General features: G+C 46.8%; 1 protein-coding gene across 2 annotated transcripts in view; it reads left to right on the top strand.

Moving 5' to 3' along the window:
* Ankdd1b (ankyrin repeat and death domain containing 1B) overlaps nt 1-14,843 on the top strand; it is a 58,572-nt gene extending 43,729 nt beyond the window's left edge. For both annotated transcript variants that reach the window (XM_051172373.1, XM_051172371.1), the window contains 5 exons: nt 2,337-2,435; nt 7,284-7,379; nt 11,343-11,544; nt 13,066-13,197; nt 14,753-14,843. In XM_051172373.1, coding sequence (XP_051028330.1) covers nt 2,337-2,435; nt 7,284-7,379; nt 11,343-11,544; nt 13,066-13,197; nt 14,753-14,814 — 591 coding nt within the window. In that variant the 3' untranslated portion in view covers nt 14,815-14,843. The remainder of the gene's footprint in view (nt 1-2,336; nt 2,436-7,283; nt 7,380-11,342; nt 11,545-13,065; nt 13,198-14,752) is intronic.
* The last annotated feature ends 331 nt before the right edge of the window (nt 14,844-15,174 follow it).

Genomic DNA, 15,174 nt, shown 5'->3' with positions numbered 1-15,174 from the left:
GGCGTTTGCTATGTTCTGGGCTTAGAGGAGTATTGTCAGAGCATGTTCCTGTTGATAGAGCACACACTTGTGTCCTGTGTGGTGTACACAGCCCTTGAAGAGGTTTGTCCATTCTTATGCTGGGAGATGAGGCCCCAGAGAGGCACACTGCCACCTGCTGGCGGCCTGTTCTAAGTGCTTTCCGGTAACGACTTAGGCAACTGGGCTTTGCCTTTTTTGGTATGAAGCTTCAAGCTGTCACTCAGCACTTGGCCAGGCAGTGGCTTTCTCTGCCTGGTGGAGGAATGGGTTTAGATCCTAACCAAGGCTCCTGTCTGCCCACATGTCAGGGTGATGATCTTGCGTTTACACGAATTGTACTTTCATCTTCTTGATAGAAAGCGATTACTCCACTAAGAAATTCCAAGTCCTTCGCTTCCTAATACGCAATATTGTAGAAAATGGGGAAAGGCATCACGAAGACAATAAAATAACCTTGGGTATTCCCAACTTTGATATTATCACTTTTAATATTATTAATGTAGTTCTTTCTCTTTTTCTGTGCATTTATAAATTAAACTAAGCCAGATATAGTCCCTTTATCTCCTAAAAATAATTTGGTTTTATTTTATGTACATTGGTGTTTTGCCTGCTTTTTGTTTTTGTTTTTGTTTTTTGAGATAGGGTTTCTCTGTGTTAGCCTTGGCTGTCCTGGACTCTAGAGCAGACCAGCCTCAAACTCACAGAGATCCACCTGTCTCTGCCTCTTGAGTACTGGGATTAAAGGCATGTGCCACCACACCCAGCTTTTTGCCTGCATTTATGTCTGTGTGAGGGTGTTGGAATCCCTGGAATTCAAGTTACAGTTGTGAGCTGCCGTGTGGATGCTGGGGATTGAATCAAGATCCTTTGGAAGGAAGATTAGCTAGTGCTCTTAACCACGAGCCGTCTCTCCAGTCTCCTCCTAAAGCTTTTAACATTATGTCATAGTTTTTCCTTTATAGAAATCTTTGAAGCTATCTTATTGTGGTGAAGTGCATATGACACTAGTTACTATTATAACTTTTTAAAATTTTGTTTTTGGTTTTTGTTGTTGTTGTTGTTGTTGTTTTTGAGACAGTGTTTCTATGGTGGCCTTGGCTGTCTTAGACTCACTTTGTAGACAAGGCTGGCCTCAAACTCAGTGATCCACCTACCTCTGGCTCCCGAGTGCTGGGATTAAAGGCGTGTACCACCACACCCGGCTATTACTACTATTTTTAAGTGTACAGTTCTGTGATATCACAGAACTTCTCATTTCCCACTGCCCCACCCCTGGAAACTGCCATCGTTCCTGTCTTTATGAATTCGAGTCCTCGTGGTACCTTGCACTGAAAACATTTTTTGAGACAAGATCTCATTACACTTTTTAGATTGGCCTCAAATCACTGGGCTGCAGAAGTCCTCATGCCATAGTCCCATTCACCTGGGACTGCACCTAGCTCCAAGGTTGGTTCCGTAATTGCTAAGTATTCCTATATATTTATATATAGTTTGTATAATGTTTTGTCACTAAACAAGTAACTAACTGTATGAGAAGGGATTCAGTAAAGAAAGTGACAATATGAACACTCCATTATTTGGAGCAGCTTTTTATTGAGGCAGAGAGAGAGAGAGAGAGAGAGAGAGAGAGAGAGAGAGAGAGAGAGAGAGAGAGAGAGAGAGAGAGAGAGAACATCCAGTAGATTCTGGAAGCATCCAGAGCAGAGAGAGGAGAAAGCAGACTGGACATGGATGGCCAGGGCTATGTGTGAGAGAGCACATAGCGAGGAGAATAGTGGCTAATCAGAGCAGAGATTAGCAAGAAATAGAGACTAGAGCACAGTGAGACAGCAAGGGAGTAGCAGGGGCTGGTGGCGGGGGGGGGGGGCAGGGGGGAACAAATCATGTGGGTTGTAAGGAGGACAAGTAGCTGGCAGGGAGCGAGAAGGCCAGGAACTATATAACAGGTATTTGTGACACTGAGGGAGCCTGGAGGCCAACATGAACTTTGATATGATCAGAGGCCCCACAGGTGGCCATACGTCCCTTCTGCCAGAGATAAGGGTAGAGACTCCTTTTGGTAGACGGGAACCTGTTTCACAAGTTCCTGGCTTTTATCTAAGCTCCGGAAATGCTTCTATAGTCCAGCTTGAGATAATTTCTGGATATTTGAACCTAACCATAACTTCCTCTCATCTTTCAATATCTTAAAATGCTGCTGCAACAACTGTCCCCTGTGCCCACGTGAGGGTACGTGTTTTTACCTCCGCCCCCAAAGCCTGTATGGAATCTCTCCTGCATGTGCTTCCATGACAGCTTCGTGTCTCTCATGGCAGAGGCAGCAGACCCCTCTGCACGTGGCTGCTGATCTCGGCAACGTGGAGCTGGCGGAGACACTGCTGAAGGCTGGCTGCAACCTGAAACTCGCTGACAAGGTAACTTGTTCTGCTGGCATGGTTTTCTGAGGTGGCAGTGGAGACCTCCCTCTTGGCTGCCACGCGAATAGGAGCCAGAATTTCTTATGAGAAATGAACATGAGGTGCAGCGTCTTCATAGGCGAGAAAACAGCCAGGTTGTCTGTCTGTCTATTGTAGTTGTTGTTGTTGTAGTTCTTCTTCTTCTTCCTCTTCATCATCATCATCATCACCATCTATCCAGTGTGTATCTGTGTGTGTGTTTGTGTGTGTGTGTCTGTGGTGTAGCACATGGAGGCCTGGAGGCCAGTGGTCAATGTTGGGACTTCTTCTCCTTACCTTATTTTTTTTTGAGACTGGATCTCTCACTGAACTAACTTACAATTTAGCTGGACTGGTTGGCCAGCAAGCCCCATGGATGGATGCTCTTGCCTCTACCTACCCCCCCCCCCGCCACCCACCATCCCCCCCCCCCCCGAGCCCTGGGATTACAGGGGCAAACTTTTCTACACTTAACCCTAGGCCAAGAGGTGGAGCAAGAAGCCAGCTGACAGGGATTAGACAGAAAGGAGGGACTTTGAGGGAAGGGTCTTTAAGACCACGTGGAGAAGGAGGAGGACCTCTTTAGCTATTTGGTTTCTTCTCCCAGGCTGTTGGGCCAGCTAGCAGCAGGCTTTTGGCTTTTTTCCTTCGGGAGGTGAGCTGAGTAGGAAGGTCAGCTGGGTGCTTTCTCTGCCTCTCTGAGCTAGCAGGCTTTCACTCCAGCATCTGGCTCCCAAGTCCCTTTTGGTAAAATTGAATGATTGGGATTTTCTTTCACTATAACAACAATGAGTTCCAGGACAGCCAGAGTCAGAGCTCTTACACAGAGAAACTCTGTCTCAAAATCAAAAAACAAAATAAAAACCAAAACAGAAAAGGGAAAAGGATTACTATTATTATAAATAGGATTCAAATAATTTATTTATGTTTTTCAAGATTATAAGTTCACATGGCCCAAGTATAATGTTTATATGGTGAGACTTATAAAAACAATTTCCCACACTTGTCTCTAGCTTATTTGGTTTTCATACTACTATGCCATGCGTATACATAGAATAACTTGGTTGCTAGCACATTTATTTTATTTTATTTATTTTTTTTTTGTTTTAATTTTTTTTGTTTTTTTTGCTATTTTTTTTGCTAGCACATTTAAAGCATATTTTATCTTTATTCTTTTTTTCTGTGTGATGTGTGTGTGTGTGTGTGTGTGTGTGTGTGTGTGTGTGTGTAGTTCAGTGTCAACCGTGGTGTCAAGCATGTGATGTCTGTGTTCCTTGCGTCCCTTGTTCTCGTCCAAGCCTCTTTGGATGTGCTGGCTCAGGCAACTTCTTAAAACCCCGACTCAAGCCGGGAGTGGTGGCGCACGCCTTTCATCCCAGCACTCGGGAAGCAGAGGCAGGCAGATCTCTGTGAGTTTGAGGCAGCCTGGTCTACAAAGTGAGTCCAGAACAGCCAAAGTTACACAGAGAAACCTTGTCTCAAAAAACAAACAAACAAACAAACAAAAAAGAAAAACAAACAAACAAAAAAAACCCTCTCCACAAAACCCTGGCTCAAGTTGGTTTCCCCTGATTTTCTTCCAGGGATATCGGGGCTGGAAGAGAGTTGTTCCAGAACTAACAGACTGTTAACAGAGTGTGCTCTAAATGAGCACGTGCACTCCAGTTCCTTTTTACAGCCCAAAGCACCAAGGCGAATTTATAAAACACAGTATGGCCTGTTCAGTACTGGGCACAAAATCCAGGGCCTTGCTCTTGAAAGGCTGCTCTACCACTGAGCTGTGTCCCCAACCTCAAACCTGCCGCTTTCTTTTCTGGTTTCTACCGTCCTGGTTCACCTTGTACTCTACTTCAGCGTCCCGAGTTCCACAAACGGATGATCTAAGGTCATGATGTTATTTTTTTCTCTTTTCTCTGTTTGTCAGGATTTTTTTTTTCCTAATTACAAAAGTAACACAAGCTGTGAGCAATGTGGTAAACATGGTAGCGTGTAGGAAAACATGACCACCTACTCTAGGGCCTACACTTGGGTGGAATGCCACTTTGTCCCCAGATGTGGCTGGTTGAGCTCATTAACATTCAGCTTTCGTCTTTCCCCATGCATTCTTTTTGGAGTAACTCATTCTGTGTTTTCATTCATACTTAACTCCTCCAAGGCAGTTTGGCGCTCAGAGACCCTGTAGGAATTCTTGTGGGTAGCAGACTGGCTATTCCAGTTGTCAAGGTCAGCACTGCCACTTTACTTTGCTTGTTTTAAACCCAAATCCTAGGGTTGCTAGCCCTCAGGATGCAATCTCTCCCACTCTCCCTTCTCCCTCGTTACTTTATTCCAAGGGTCTGGCCCATGGCTGGCACCCAGTGCATGTATAATGAATGGACAAACATTCCTTTTCTTTCTTTCTTTTTTTTTAAAGGGAACCAGATTGCATCACAAATGGTTGTGAGCCACCATGTGGTTACCGGGAATTGAACTCAAGATCCCTGGAAGAGCAGCCAGTGCTCTTAACCACTGAGCCATCTCTCCAGCCCCCCATTCTTATTTCTTTTTACCCTTGCTCCCACATCTTCTTAAAAATAGTAAAACAGGGCTGAGCATGGTGGCGCATGCCTTTAACCCCAGCACTCAGGAGGCAGAGGCAGGCAGATTGCTGTGAGTTCGAGGCTGGCCAGGTCTACAAAGCAAGTCCAGGACAGCCAAGGCTACACAGAGAAACCCTGTCTCGAAAAACCTAAAAATAAAAATAAAACAAAGGTAAGTGTTTCTCAGACTGTGTTAAGGTCTGGATTGGTAGTCAGGTATAGTGGCGCACGCCTGTGGCCAGCCTGGTCTATGTAACAAATTCCAGAGTTCCAGGCCAGCCAGGCTTGCATCTCAGGGAGGGAGGGAGGGGAAGGAGAGAGAGAGAGAGAGAGAGAGAGAGAGAGAGAGAGAGAGGAGAGAGAGAGGAGGAGAGGAGGAGAGAGAGGAGAGTGAGGAGAGAGCGAGAGGAGGAGTGAGAGGGAGAGAGGAGGGAGAGAGGAGAGACGAGAGGAGAGAGGAGAGGAGAGAGAGAGAGAGAGAGAGAGAGAGAGAGAGAGAGAGAGAGAAAGTGGGGGGCGGGGAGAGGAGAGAGACTGCAAAGAGCCAAGAAAGAGGCTTGGCCTAAGTGTAGCTCTGGTCCCATTGGCCTAAGTGTAGCTCTGGTCCCAAAGCTCCTGGCCTCTGTCTGCTCACTGTCAAGGACAGATGGTGCCTCTACTCCAGTGGGAAAGTGTCTCCAGCTTGAAAATTCTGGCTTTTAGAATGCTGCCTTCCCAAAAATAGGCTAATTATGGTGATTCAAATGGCTTTACAAGGCAGAATGCAGACAGTATGCAATTAGAGGCTTGCTAAATGCCTGCAAAATGCAATTCTTCCTAATTTCATTACCAGCTCTCCTGTTACAGGCTGATTACTTTCAGCCCTGATTCCCAGCTCATGTGGGTCTTAGCACCCACACTAAGAAGTGAATCATTTGGGTTGGTGAGAATTGTACTTGTAGCTGCTATCCCGACTAACTGAGAGAAGCTCCGGGATCCTTGGGGTTAGAAATGCAAGTTTCTAACCTTGCAGTTATTTTCTGGGGGTTATTTCTGACCATTACTTTTAATTATCTTTAGAATTCCCTTAGAGAATGTGTCATGGGTCATTTGAAATGCAAATAAAAAGCCCAGGGGTAGGATACTTTGGTGGGTAGAGTGACTGAGTCTCATCCCTAGTACCCATGTTAAAATGCCAGTGCTGGGTATGGTGGCGTGCACTTATGACTTCAGCTCGGCAAGGTAGCGACAGGAGCATCCCTGGGGCTTGCTGCACATCTGGTCTAGTCTAATGCGCAAACCCCAGGCCAATGAGAGACTGTGTCCCAGAGGAGGTGCTACGTGTTCCTAAAGATACATCGAGGTTTTCCTCTGGCTTCTGTATGAGAGCTCGTACATGTGTTATGGGCACACACATATGCACATAGGCATACATGCATGTACATGGCCATGTGTGCACATGCGCACACACATACACACTTAGGAAGAAACCAAATACGAACTATTCTCCTTTGTCAGGAAAATATGTATAGATGCAGAAACAGAAACTGTGTGCTGCCTAAAACCGAGGGAAGCTGAGCTCTCTGGCTGTGTAAGACAGCCGTCATGGGCAAGGCTCACTTTTTGTAATTTGCGTGAGACGCGACACGGGGCTGCAGGCAGCATATGTCACAAAACGTGCCCAGATCAGTCCTTTCTTATCCAATTTGGTTAGAATTGGACCGTTTTAACGTTGGCTAGAGGCAGTGTCTTAGCTAGGAGCCTGTGAGCTGAACCCTATACTGTGACGTGCACTGTCGCGATTGGCATTGTTCTTGTAGCCAGCCCCTTTCCCTCCCGTTAACTTCATCTTCCTCAAAATGAGGTTTCCATGTCCTGATCTAAAATGGCTGCCCGGATCCCTGCAGTCCTGTCAGCATTCCTTCGGGGAGTGGAGGAATGGAAGGATAGCGTCATCTTGCCTTCCTTTGAAGAGCTTTCCCAGGAAAGGAATGTGCCTCTGCGTTGACAGACATTGGCCAGCATGTACGTCACATTCGTGACCTGAAGGGAGCTGGGAAACGTGAGGGCGACACACATCCTACTGCTCACCATCACACCTGGCTGTAATTGCGGAGACCCATAGTGACTAAGGGCTGGTCCTTACCTCACTAGCAGGTGACAGAATCAGGATCTAAGCTCAGCTATGTCGCAAAGCTGTAGTTCCCGTCTACCAGGCAATATCACTTAAAAAAAAAAAAAAAATTCCCCCTCCTCCTTTTTAATTTAGCAAGGAAAGACTGCCCTGGCTGTGGCTGCCAGGAGCCACCACAGTCTCATTGTGGACATGATCATCAAAGCTGAGAGGTACTCTGCATGGAGAGAGGTAAGAAAGGCCGGTTCCAGCTAATTCAGGGGCTCTTTTGGCACACCCTGGTCCCCACATTTCTGAACAAGGAATGTATTGTCTTGTATAATTCTTTTCTCCCTGTTGTAGCGAGCCTCGCTCGTTACATGGATGACTCTCCAGCATCTTGCGCCATCCCTGTTCATGGGATGGGACAGTGGCTTTCCTTCCCTTCCTTCCTTCCTTTGTGGGCGTTGGCAGTCAGAGCTGAGAATGTGGGCCAGGCAGGCTCGTCCATGGTGGCGCCTGATGGCTGAGTCTGCTGTGATCTCCTTCTCATGGTCTCTGGCTGAGTTTGTTGCAATCTCTTTCTCAGGGTCTCTGGCCATACACAGCCTGTCTCAGAAGCTCCAATGAGTAGCACCCATAGGAAATCCTTTGAGTTTCTCCTGGCTCTGTTTTTTTTGTTTGTTTGTTTGTTTTTTTTTTTTTGTTTTTTTTTGCTGTCGCTCTATGCTGGCTTTCTGGCACTCAAGTATTCTGGGACAATTACAAACTTAATTACATCTTTGGATACACAAAATTTATCTCTAAACCAGTTTTATCTTTATCTTTCTTTCCTTAGATTGTTTGCCAGTCACACAGCTTCCCGGTAGACTGTCCTTCCCTCCAAACGTCAAGTCTGTGCTCTCAGGCAAGATGCTCAGACATAGGACACTAACCCCAATGTCTAGACCTATGCTGCTTCTGGGAGCATGGCTTCTCCTGGGCCAATGTGTCATACATGTCCTCACAGCTCAGGTGTCTATTGTGGAGGGGCTACAAACGGGCATTGCTGTCACTGGCCAATCCCCGGAAATCCTTTTAAATCCTTCAAGCAAGGATGTTTACTGGCTGCCTCCCCCCACAATCCAGATCGGCAGTCTGGACATACAGTCATGTCAATTGATGACAAGGAAACTGGAGACACGTGTCGTTAGGCAATATGATCGTTGTGGCAACACCACTGGGCATTCTTACCCAGGCTACACACCTAGGCCAGTCCAGGCACTGTCACATATGCGGCCCATGATGATCCACACAGCTGTGCAGCTCATAACCTTGTGTGGACTCTCCAATAGCTACATATCCTCCTTGTAACTCTTCCTGAATGTCGGACAATAAAGCCTGTTTTACTTGTAAAACAACAGTTTCTTATACACAAGTAGAACTGTTTAATCTTCCTCCTTCTCTGACTTATTTTTATGATTCCTTTCTTCTTGCTTCCTTACCCTTCTGTCCCTTTTCTTAACCATCTTTATGTTACTAAAGACTCGAGTTCCTCTGCTCTTATTCTTTAAATGGTTCTCTGAATTTGCATGGAAAAACAAGGCTGTTCAGTCCGCCTGATTTTAGTGCCTGGTAGCAGCCTCCTATTCTTTTGGCTGGATGAGAATAAATAACTCCTGCGCTAAACAGACTTTCTTTTCTAAGGAATCCTTGAGAGGTAAGTAGATGACAAACTCTGAGTGCCTCGTCTAATGAACACACACAGCTGAAGGACGACTTCAGAAATGCTATGTTGAGAGCTCTGGTGACAGTGGGCATCCTGAGGCCTATGGTCTTGAGAAAACTTGCTTTTAAATACATAGCGTTACTTTTTTTTTTTAAGTTTACCAACTGCACTTATTATTTGAAATAATTTTTTTCACTGCTTAGACAAGTTCATATCCTGATTTGGCACAAAATAATTACTAATACAAAGTTTAGATAATTTGAACTTCCTTTTATATCTAATTACATATATGTATACCCCACTTAAATTATCTGTATATTGTGTCTATATATACATACATAGTTAATAACCATCCATCACTAAACTCAGAGGTTCAGAGGCAGAGGATGCCTCTTAAGTCTTCTTTACACTATTTAAAATTTTATTTTATATACTTCTTATTATTGTGGTATGTGTGTATATGTGGGGAGAGAGAAGGGGGGGGGGAGAGGAGAGCGCCTAACTTTTGAGTGACGGTGGCGGCTGTTCCCTTATTTTGAGGCGTGGTCTCCCCTGTTGTTTCTGTTGGGCTTGAGTACTGCAGTACTCCAGTACTTGGCCCGACAGCTTCCAGGTGATTCTTTTCGTCTCTCACCTCATTGTGGAAGCCCTGGCCTTACAGATGAGCCCCAGTGCACCCAGTTTTAAAAAGTGGGTTCCAAGGATCAAACTCAAGTTGTCAGGCTTGTGCAGCAATCCCCTGAGGTGGCGCTGCCACCTTGCCTGCCCTGTTCTGCACTGTTTACTCGCCACCACTTCTGCCACTCCAGCAACTAGGTCAGTCCCAGTGCTTTCACTGTTAGGAAAGACTTCGGCTTTCAAGCCTCCTGCTTGGCTATAGAGCCTGTATGTCTACCCCATCCCGAATCCTAGAATGCAAAGAGTGCATGACTCTCTGAGAAATACAAACACACAAAGATGAGTGCAGAATCAGCTTGCTCTCTTCTTGCCTCACGCTCTTTGATGCTTTGATTTTATGGGTGTGTAGCTTTATGAGAAGGAATGAGGAGAAAAGGTGAATTTTGTTGGTGCTCCCATCTTAACTCTTTGGATTCCTGGCAACAAGGCATTGTGGCAGGAAAACCCAGGCTGCAACCGGAGACTTCATTTTAGAGTCTCTTGAACAGCTGTGGATAACTCGCACCTCCCATTCCTATCCCAGTGTCTGCACACAAAGCCCAGCACCAGAAGAAAGCCTTGCCCTTCTCCTTGGCTGAGACCCCCCAGGTGTGTGTAGAGGTTTTTGGAGGAGGCTGCTGCAGCATTGTGGGTGCAGGCTGATGCCTTGTGCAGGCCTACTAAGCTCTCAAGCATTTGAAAGGCAGGGCCCCAGACCCCTTTGCCCATATCCTCTCACGGCATTAACTCCCATCTCAGTTTTAACATGTCTTTCATTAAGATTCACTTTTATTTAAATGGAAGACTAAAATAGAAGTCATTATACAAGAAAAAGATGAGGCTGGGAGCTTAACTAAACCTTCTGGTGAGTCAGGTCTTCCAGTCCCTTAACAGAGCTGTGATCCTCTGCAGTGGGGTCAGCTAGTCCTGATGGCGTATGTGCGATGTGCAGTTCTAGGAAGCAATGGCACATGCTTTTTCCTCTGGTGTTTTTGAGAGGCTGATTATGAAGACTGTGGCAGATCCCACCAAAGAGACAGAAAACAGCTTAGGAGGGCCAGTAACCAAGAGACCAGTCTAGGCACTGTGCTGTTGGGCTTAGCATGGCTGCAGTGGCTTCAAACAAAATGACAGCCACTTTGTTTTGTCTACTACCCTGTCTGTCCCCCTTCCCCCAACCCTACCCTGCCCTATACTACTCTATCTTCCTCTACCCTACCCTGTCTTACCCTATTCTACCCTACCCTGCCCTATACTACTTTACCTTACCCAACCCTGCCCTACCCTACCCTACTCTACTCTACCCTATTGTACCCTACCCTACTCTATCTTATCCTACCAACCCTACCCTACTCTACCTTACCCAACCCTGCCCTTCCCTACCATACCCTACCCTGCTCTACTCTACCCTACCCTGAGTTAGACTTCTAGCTTCTCCTCATACTCAGGAAAAAGCAAAGAGAAGAGCTATGAGATTTTATTAAGAGCGTATCTAATCTGAACACCCTGAGGTGTCAATGAGAAAAATCAAATACACCAAAGAAAGAGGGCTAAGTGTTGAGAGTAAGGCCATTAAAGCTGTCATAATGTTTCACGTGCCAACACATCCCCTCTGTTCTCTTTGGTTGTGGGCAAATATCAGTCAGCAACACAGTCACAACACTGCAGGCTTGCTCACATTTGCTGTTCAGACACAGCACTCATGCATTTTATCCCAGACATTTCTGTCCAACTTGGATGACTAAAGATGATCTAGGACAGATTGAAAAGTGTCAGCTGCTGCTTTACCAATTATTTATAACATAAAGTAACAAGTGAGCGTCTCCCACTACAGCTGATTTTCAATTTAGGAGAACCATGAGAGCATCCAGGGCTCGACGGTGAACTCTGCACTGACATTTAAGCAGGACCACAGCCCAGAGACCAGGCACATCCGCATGTGCCTCTGGGAGCTGGCCTACCGGCGGCTGAAGGATAAGGACTGGCAGAGGCTGGCCCGCTTGTGGAGCTTTACGGAGGACCAGATCAGAGCCATCGAGGAACAGTGGTCAGGTGAGTGGGGGCCAGACTCTCCCTCCCTCCCTCCCTCCCTTCCAAGTAGGTGCCCAGTGCACACAATAGGCAGAGTCATGGCACTTAGCATAGCTCATTCTGCAAAGGTGGCTGGGAATTTAGCAGAAGGCTACACTCCTAAGGATCTGCAGTCAGCTACCTTGCAAAGGCTGCTGGCTTTGTCCTAAAAAGAAATGAAGGCTTCCCAATTGAGTGGGAACCAAAGAAGGGAAGATTAAAGCCCTGGCATGCCATTATGGCTTTTTACCAAATCTGCAGACTCTCCTGGGATGAAAGGTCTTCCTCAGCCACAGAGAAGCTGTGTCCAGGACAGAATCCCCCTACCAGGTTGGGAGAAAGGGTTCCGGGAGGACGTCATCGGCAATGTGCACATGGACAATCTCATTAACACTGTGCTGACACTCACAATCCAATCATATTTCAGTTCTCAAGCAGCTGGCACCTGGAAGTTTGTGGGATTTTCAAAAGAATGGCATGTTGTTGGTCTGGAAGAAAAATTAGTTTGTTGTGGGAACACACTGTTCCTGCCAAGACCCCAGGCTCCTTTTGTAGCATCTGTCCTCAAGGAGATGTGAACTGTCCGCAGTGACAACCGGTCATCTTTCTTTCTTTTTAAAAAAAAATTTTTTTAAATTAATTTATTCTTGTTACATCTCAATGGTTATCCCATCCCTTGTATCCTCCCATTCTTCCCTCCCTCCCATTTTCCCCTTATTCCCCTCCCCTATGACTGTTCCTGAGGGGGATTACCTCCCCCTGTATATGCTCATAAGGTATCAAGTCTCTTTTTGGTAACCTGCTGTCCTTCCTCTGAGTGCCACCAGGTCTCCCCCTCCAGGGGACATGGTCAAATGTGAGGCACCAGAGTACGTGAGAAAGTCATATCCCACTCTCCACTCAACTGTGGAGAATGTTCTCTTTCTATTCTGACACCTCTCCTAACTTCTCAGGGGTTAGGCCTCAGGAGTCTACAGAATGAGTAATCCTGACCTGAGCTATAGACCTGCCAAGCAGGAATGACTGTATGACACACGCCTGATACCCAGTGATTTACAGAGCAGCAGGAAACTTGTCACACTGTGGACTGTCATTAAAACCTATTGACTCAAAAATCTGAATTTTCACCAGCCACAGGGAAAACATGTACTTCGAGCCTGACCTGCTAGAAGACGCCATATCTCACGGGGATTGTCTGTCACCTCCAGGCAGGCATTAAAGCCATTCGGTCTCTTATAGTCCTACCCCCATCCCACCTCATGCGCAGTTAGGCGTGTCCCAGATCAGAAGGAATAGGCCAGCCTGCCTTGTATCCAAATGGTGGTCATCACAGCACACCACACTGAGGAGTCACAGGACTTCCTCCCACCACTGGGCTTTTGACCTGATAGATCGGGGAGGAGGAATGGATGGACAAGTCTAATAGTGATTAGAGTTGAGATTATGTCAGAAAGAGCCATCAGGGCATAATGCTTCTCTCTGAGCCTTTTGTCCCTGACACAGGTAACGACAGCTTCCGTGAGCACGGCTACAGGGCTCTGCTCATCTGGCTGCATGGGGCTCTGATGACACAGCCTGACCCTGCCAAGCAGCTGTACGAGGAGCTGGTGCGTGCAGGATTCTCAGACCTGGCTGGTGAGTTTGCCACAGACCACCGAAATCCCTTCTCCCTTCAATGGTGGGGCGACGGGTTACCCCCTGAATAGCAGCAGTCTGAATGGAGGTTGGTTGGCCAAAAGAGAACATGGATCTGTGGAGGGGATTGTGTGCACCCAGCAGCTTCTGCCTTGGTTATGACAGCCAGTCAGTGCTCACCAGTTTCAGCATTTGAGCTAAGTGGGAGGGTGGGGCTCAAATGCTCGACCGCCTTCTACAATAAGGACTCCTATTCACACCTGACCAAGAATTATCTTGCTCCAAACTCTACTTGTTCCGACTGGCAAACTCCATCACTTAGCGCCTGGGAAAATGCTCTCTCGGTAGAAAGAAGAGTACACAGGCTGCTGCTTTGCCAGCTGAGGCTATTAAAGAAAATCACCTCACAAGTCATCGACCGTGTTGTCAGGGAGCATTCTTTGAAAACAACAGTGAGTTAGTGGCTTTGAAACTCCCATGTAATGACAGCCACTGAAGAGAGAAGTGGAGAGGCAGCTGCGGTTATTTTCACAGAGGTGGCTCCACAGAGATCCGAGCACGTGTGCCTGGTCGTTCTGGTAGCTGGACCAGCATTGTTTCGGGTTGAAATAAGGATGACAAATACTGCAGATACCTGTTTCAGGACGTTAACACTGTGACAGGTCCTGCAACTTTAAACGTTTCTTTTTTTTCCCCAGTGAAAGTATATTGAGGCAAACTCTGAGGGAAGGCTAAGGTAGTGTGAGAAGTGGTTAGGGCTGTGTTGAGGCCTTGCCTTGGCTCAGGCTCTGATTTTCAACAGGTTCTACAACCCCATTGCACCAGTGTGCCCATTCTAAACCAGGGAAGAAAACAACATGTAAAGGCTGGTGTGGGTGAGATGAACGGTGCCTGGAACATAGTAGAACCACATTTAAGAACATAGGCTGTTCATCTTTTTGTTGTTGTTGTTGTTGTTTTGGTTTTTCGAGACAGGGTCTCTCTGTGTAGCCTTGGCTGTCCTGGACTCACTTTGTAGACCAGGCTGGCCTCGAACTCACAGCGATCCACCTGCCTCTGAGTGCTGGGATTAAAGGCATGTGCCACCACCGCCCAGCTAGGCTGTTCATCTCGAATATGTGTGCTGGCCAGTTTTTATGTCAATTTGACACCAGCTAGAGTCAACTGAGGGGAGGGAACCTCAGTGGAGAAGATACTTCCGTAAGATCTGACTGTAGGCAAGCCTGTATGCAGGGCATCTTCTTAAGCAGGGATGTGGGAGGGCCCAGCCCATGGTGAGCGATGCCACCCTGAGGCTGGTGGTCATGAGTCCTTTAAGAAAAGCCGGCTGAGCAAGCCGTGGGAGCGAGCCAGTGAGCAGCACCCCTCCAGGGCCTCTGCATCAGCTCCCGCCTCCAGGTTCCTGCCTAGTTTGGGTTCCTGCTTTGGCTTTCCTCAATGGACTGTGATTCCAAATACATAAGGCAAATAAAGCCCTTTCTCCCCAGGTTGTTTTTAGTTATGGTGCTTCATCACTCAGTAGTAACTCTTTGGTGTTATGCTGCTTTTTTTCCAGAAACAACTCGTCAGTTCAAAAGTAGCCCTGCCTCACGCTCCAAGAAATGTGCAGTCTCCTAAGCGGAAGAAACAGTGCAGACGGCTCCCCCTCCTTGTTAGCTTGGTCCCTGATGGCCACAGCCACCTGGCAGTAGACTGATTTTGCACCACAAAAACGATGCTTCCTCGGGGATGGGTGTGAACACTCCACCTCCCACTGCTCCAGGCCACACCGGCTTGGCTCTTTTCTGTAGGCAACTGTGTGTGACTTTCTCTTATCATAGCTGGAAGGGGTCTGTTCATGCTTAAAAAACAAACTGATAGAAGGATCCAGAGGGTCTTAAAAACCTACCAGAAGAACATCGTGACAGGTGGATCGGGGCCCAGGGGACTCCGCTCAAACGATTGCACTAACCAAGGACAATACAATAGTAAACATTG

The sequence above is a fragment of the Acomys russatus genome, chromosome 30 (genome assembly GCF_903995435.1).
Source record: "Acomys russatus chromosome 30, mAcoRus1.1, whole genome shotgun sequence".
Lineage (NCBI taxonomy): Eukaryota > Metazoa > Chordata > Mammalia > Rodentia > Muridae > Acomys > Acomys russatus.
Note: the sequence above shows the minus strand (reverse complement) of the source record. Positions and strands in the feature narration are given on the sequence as shown.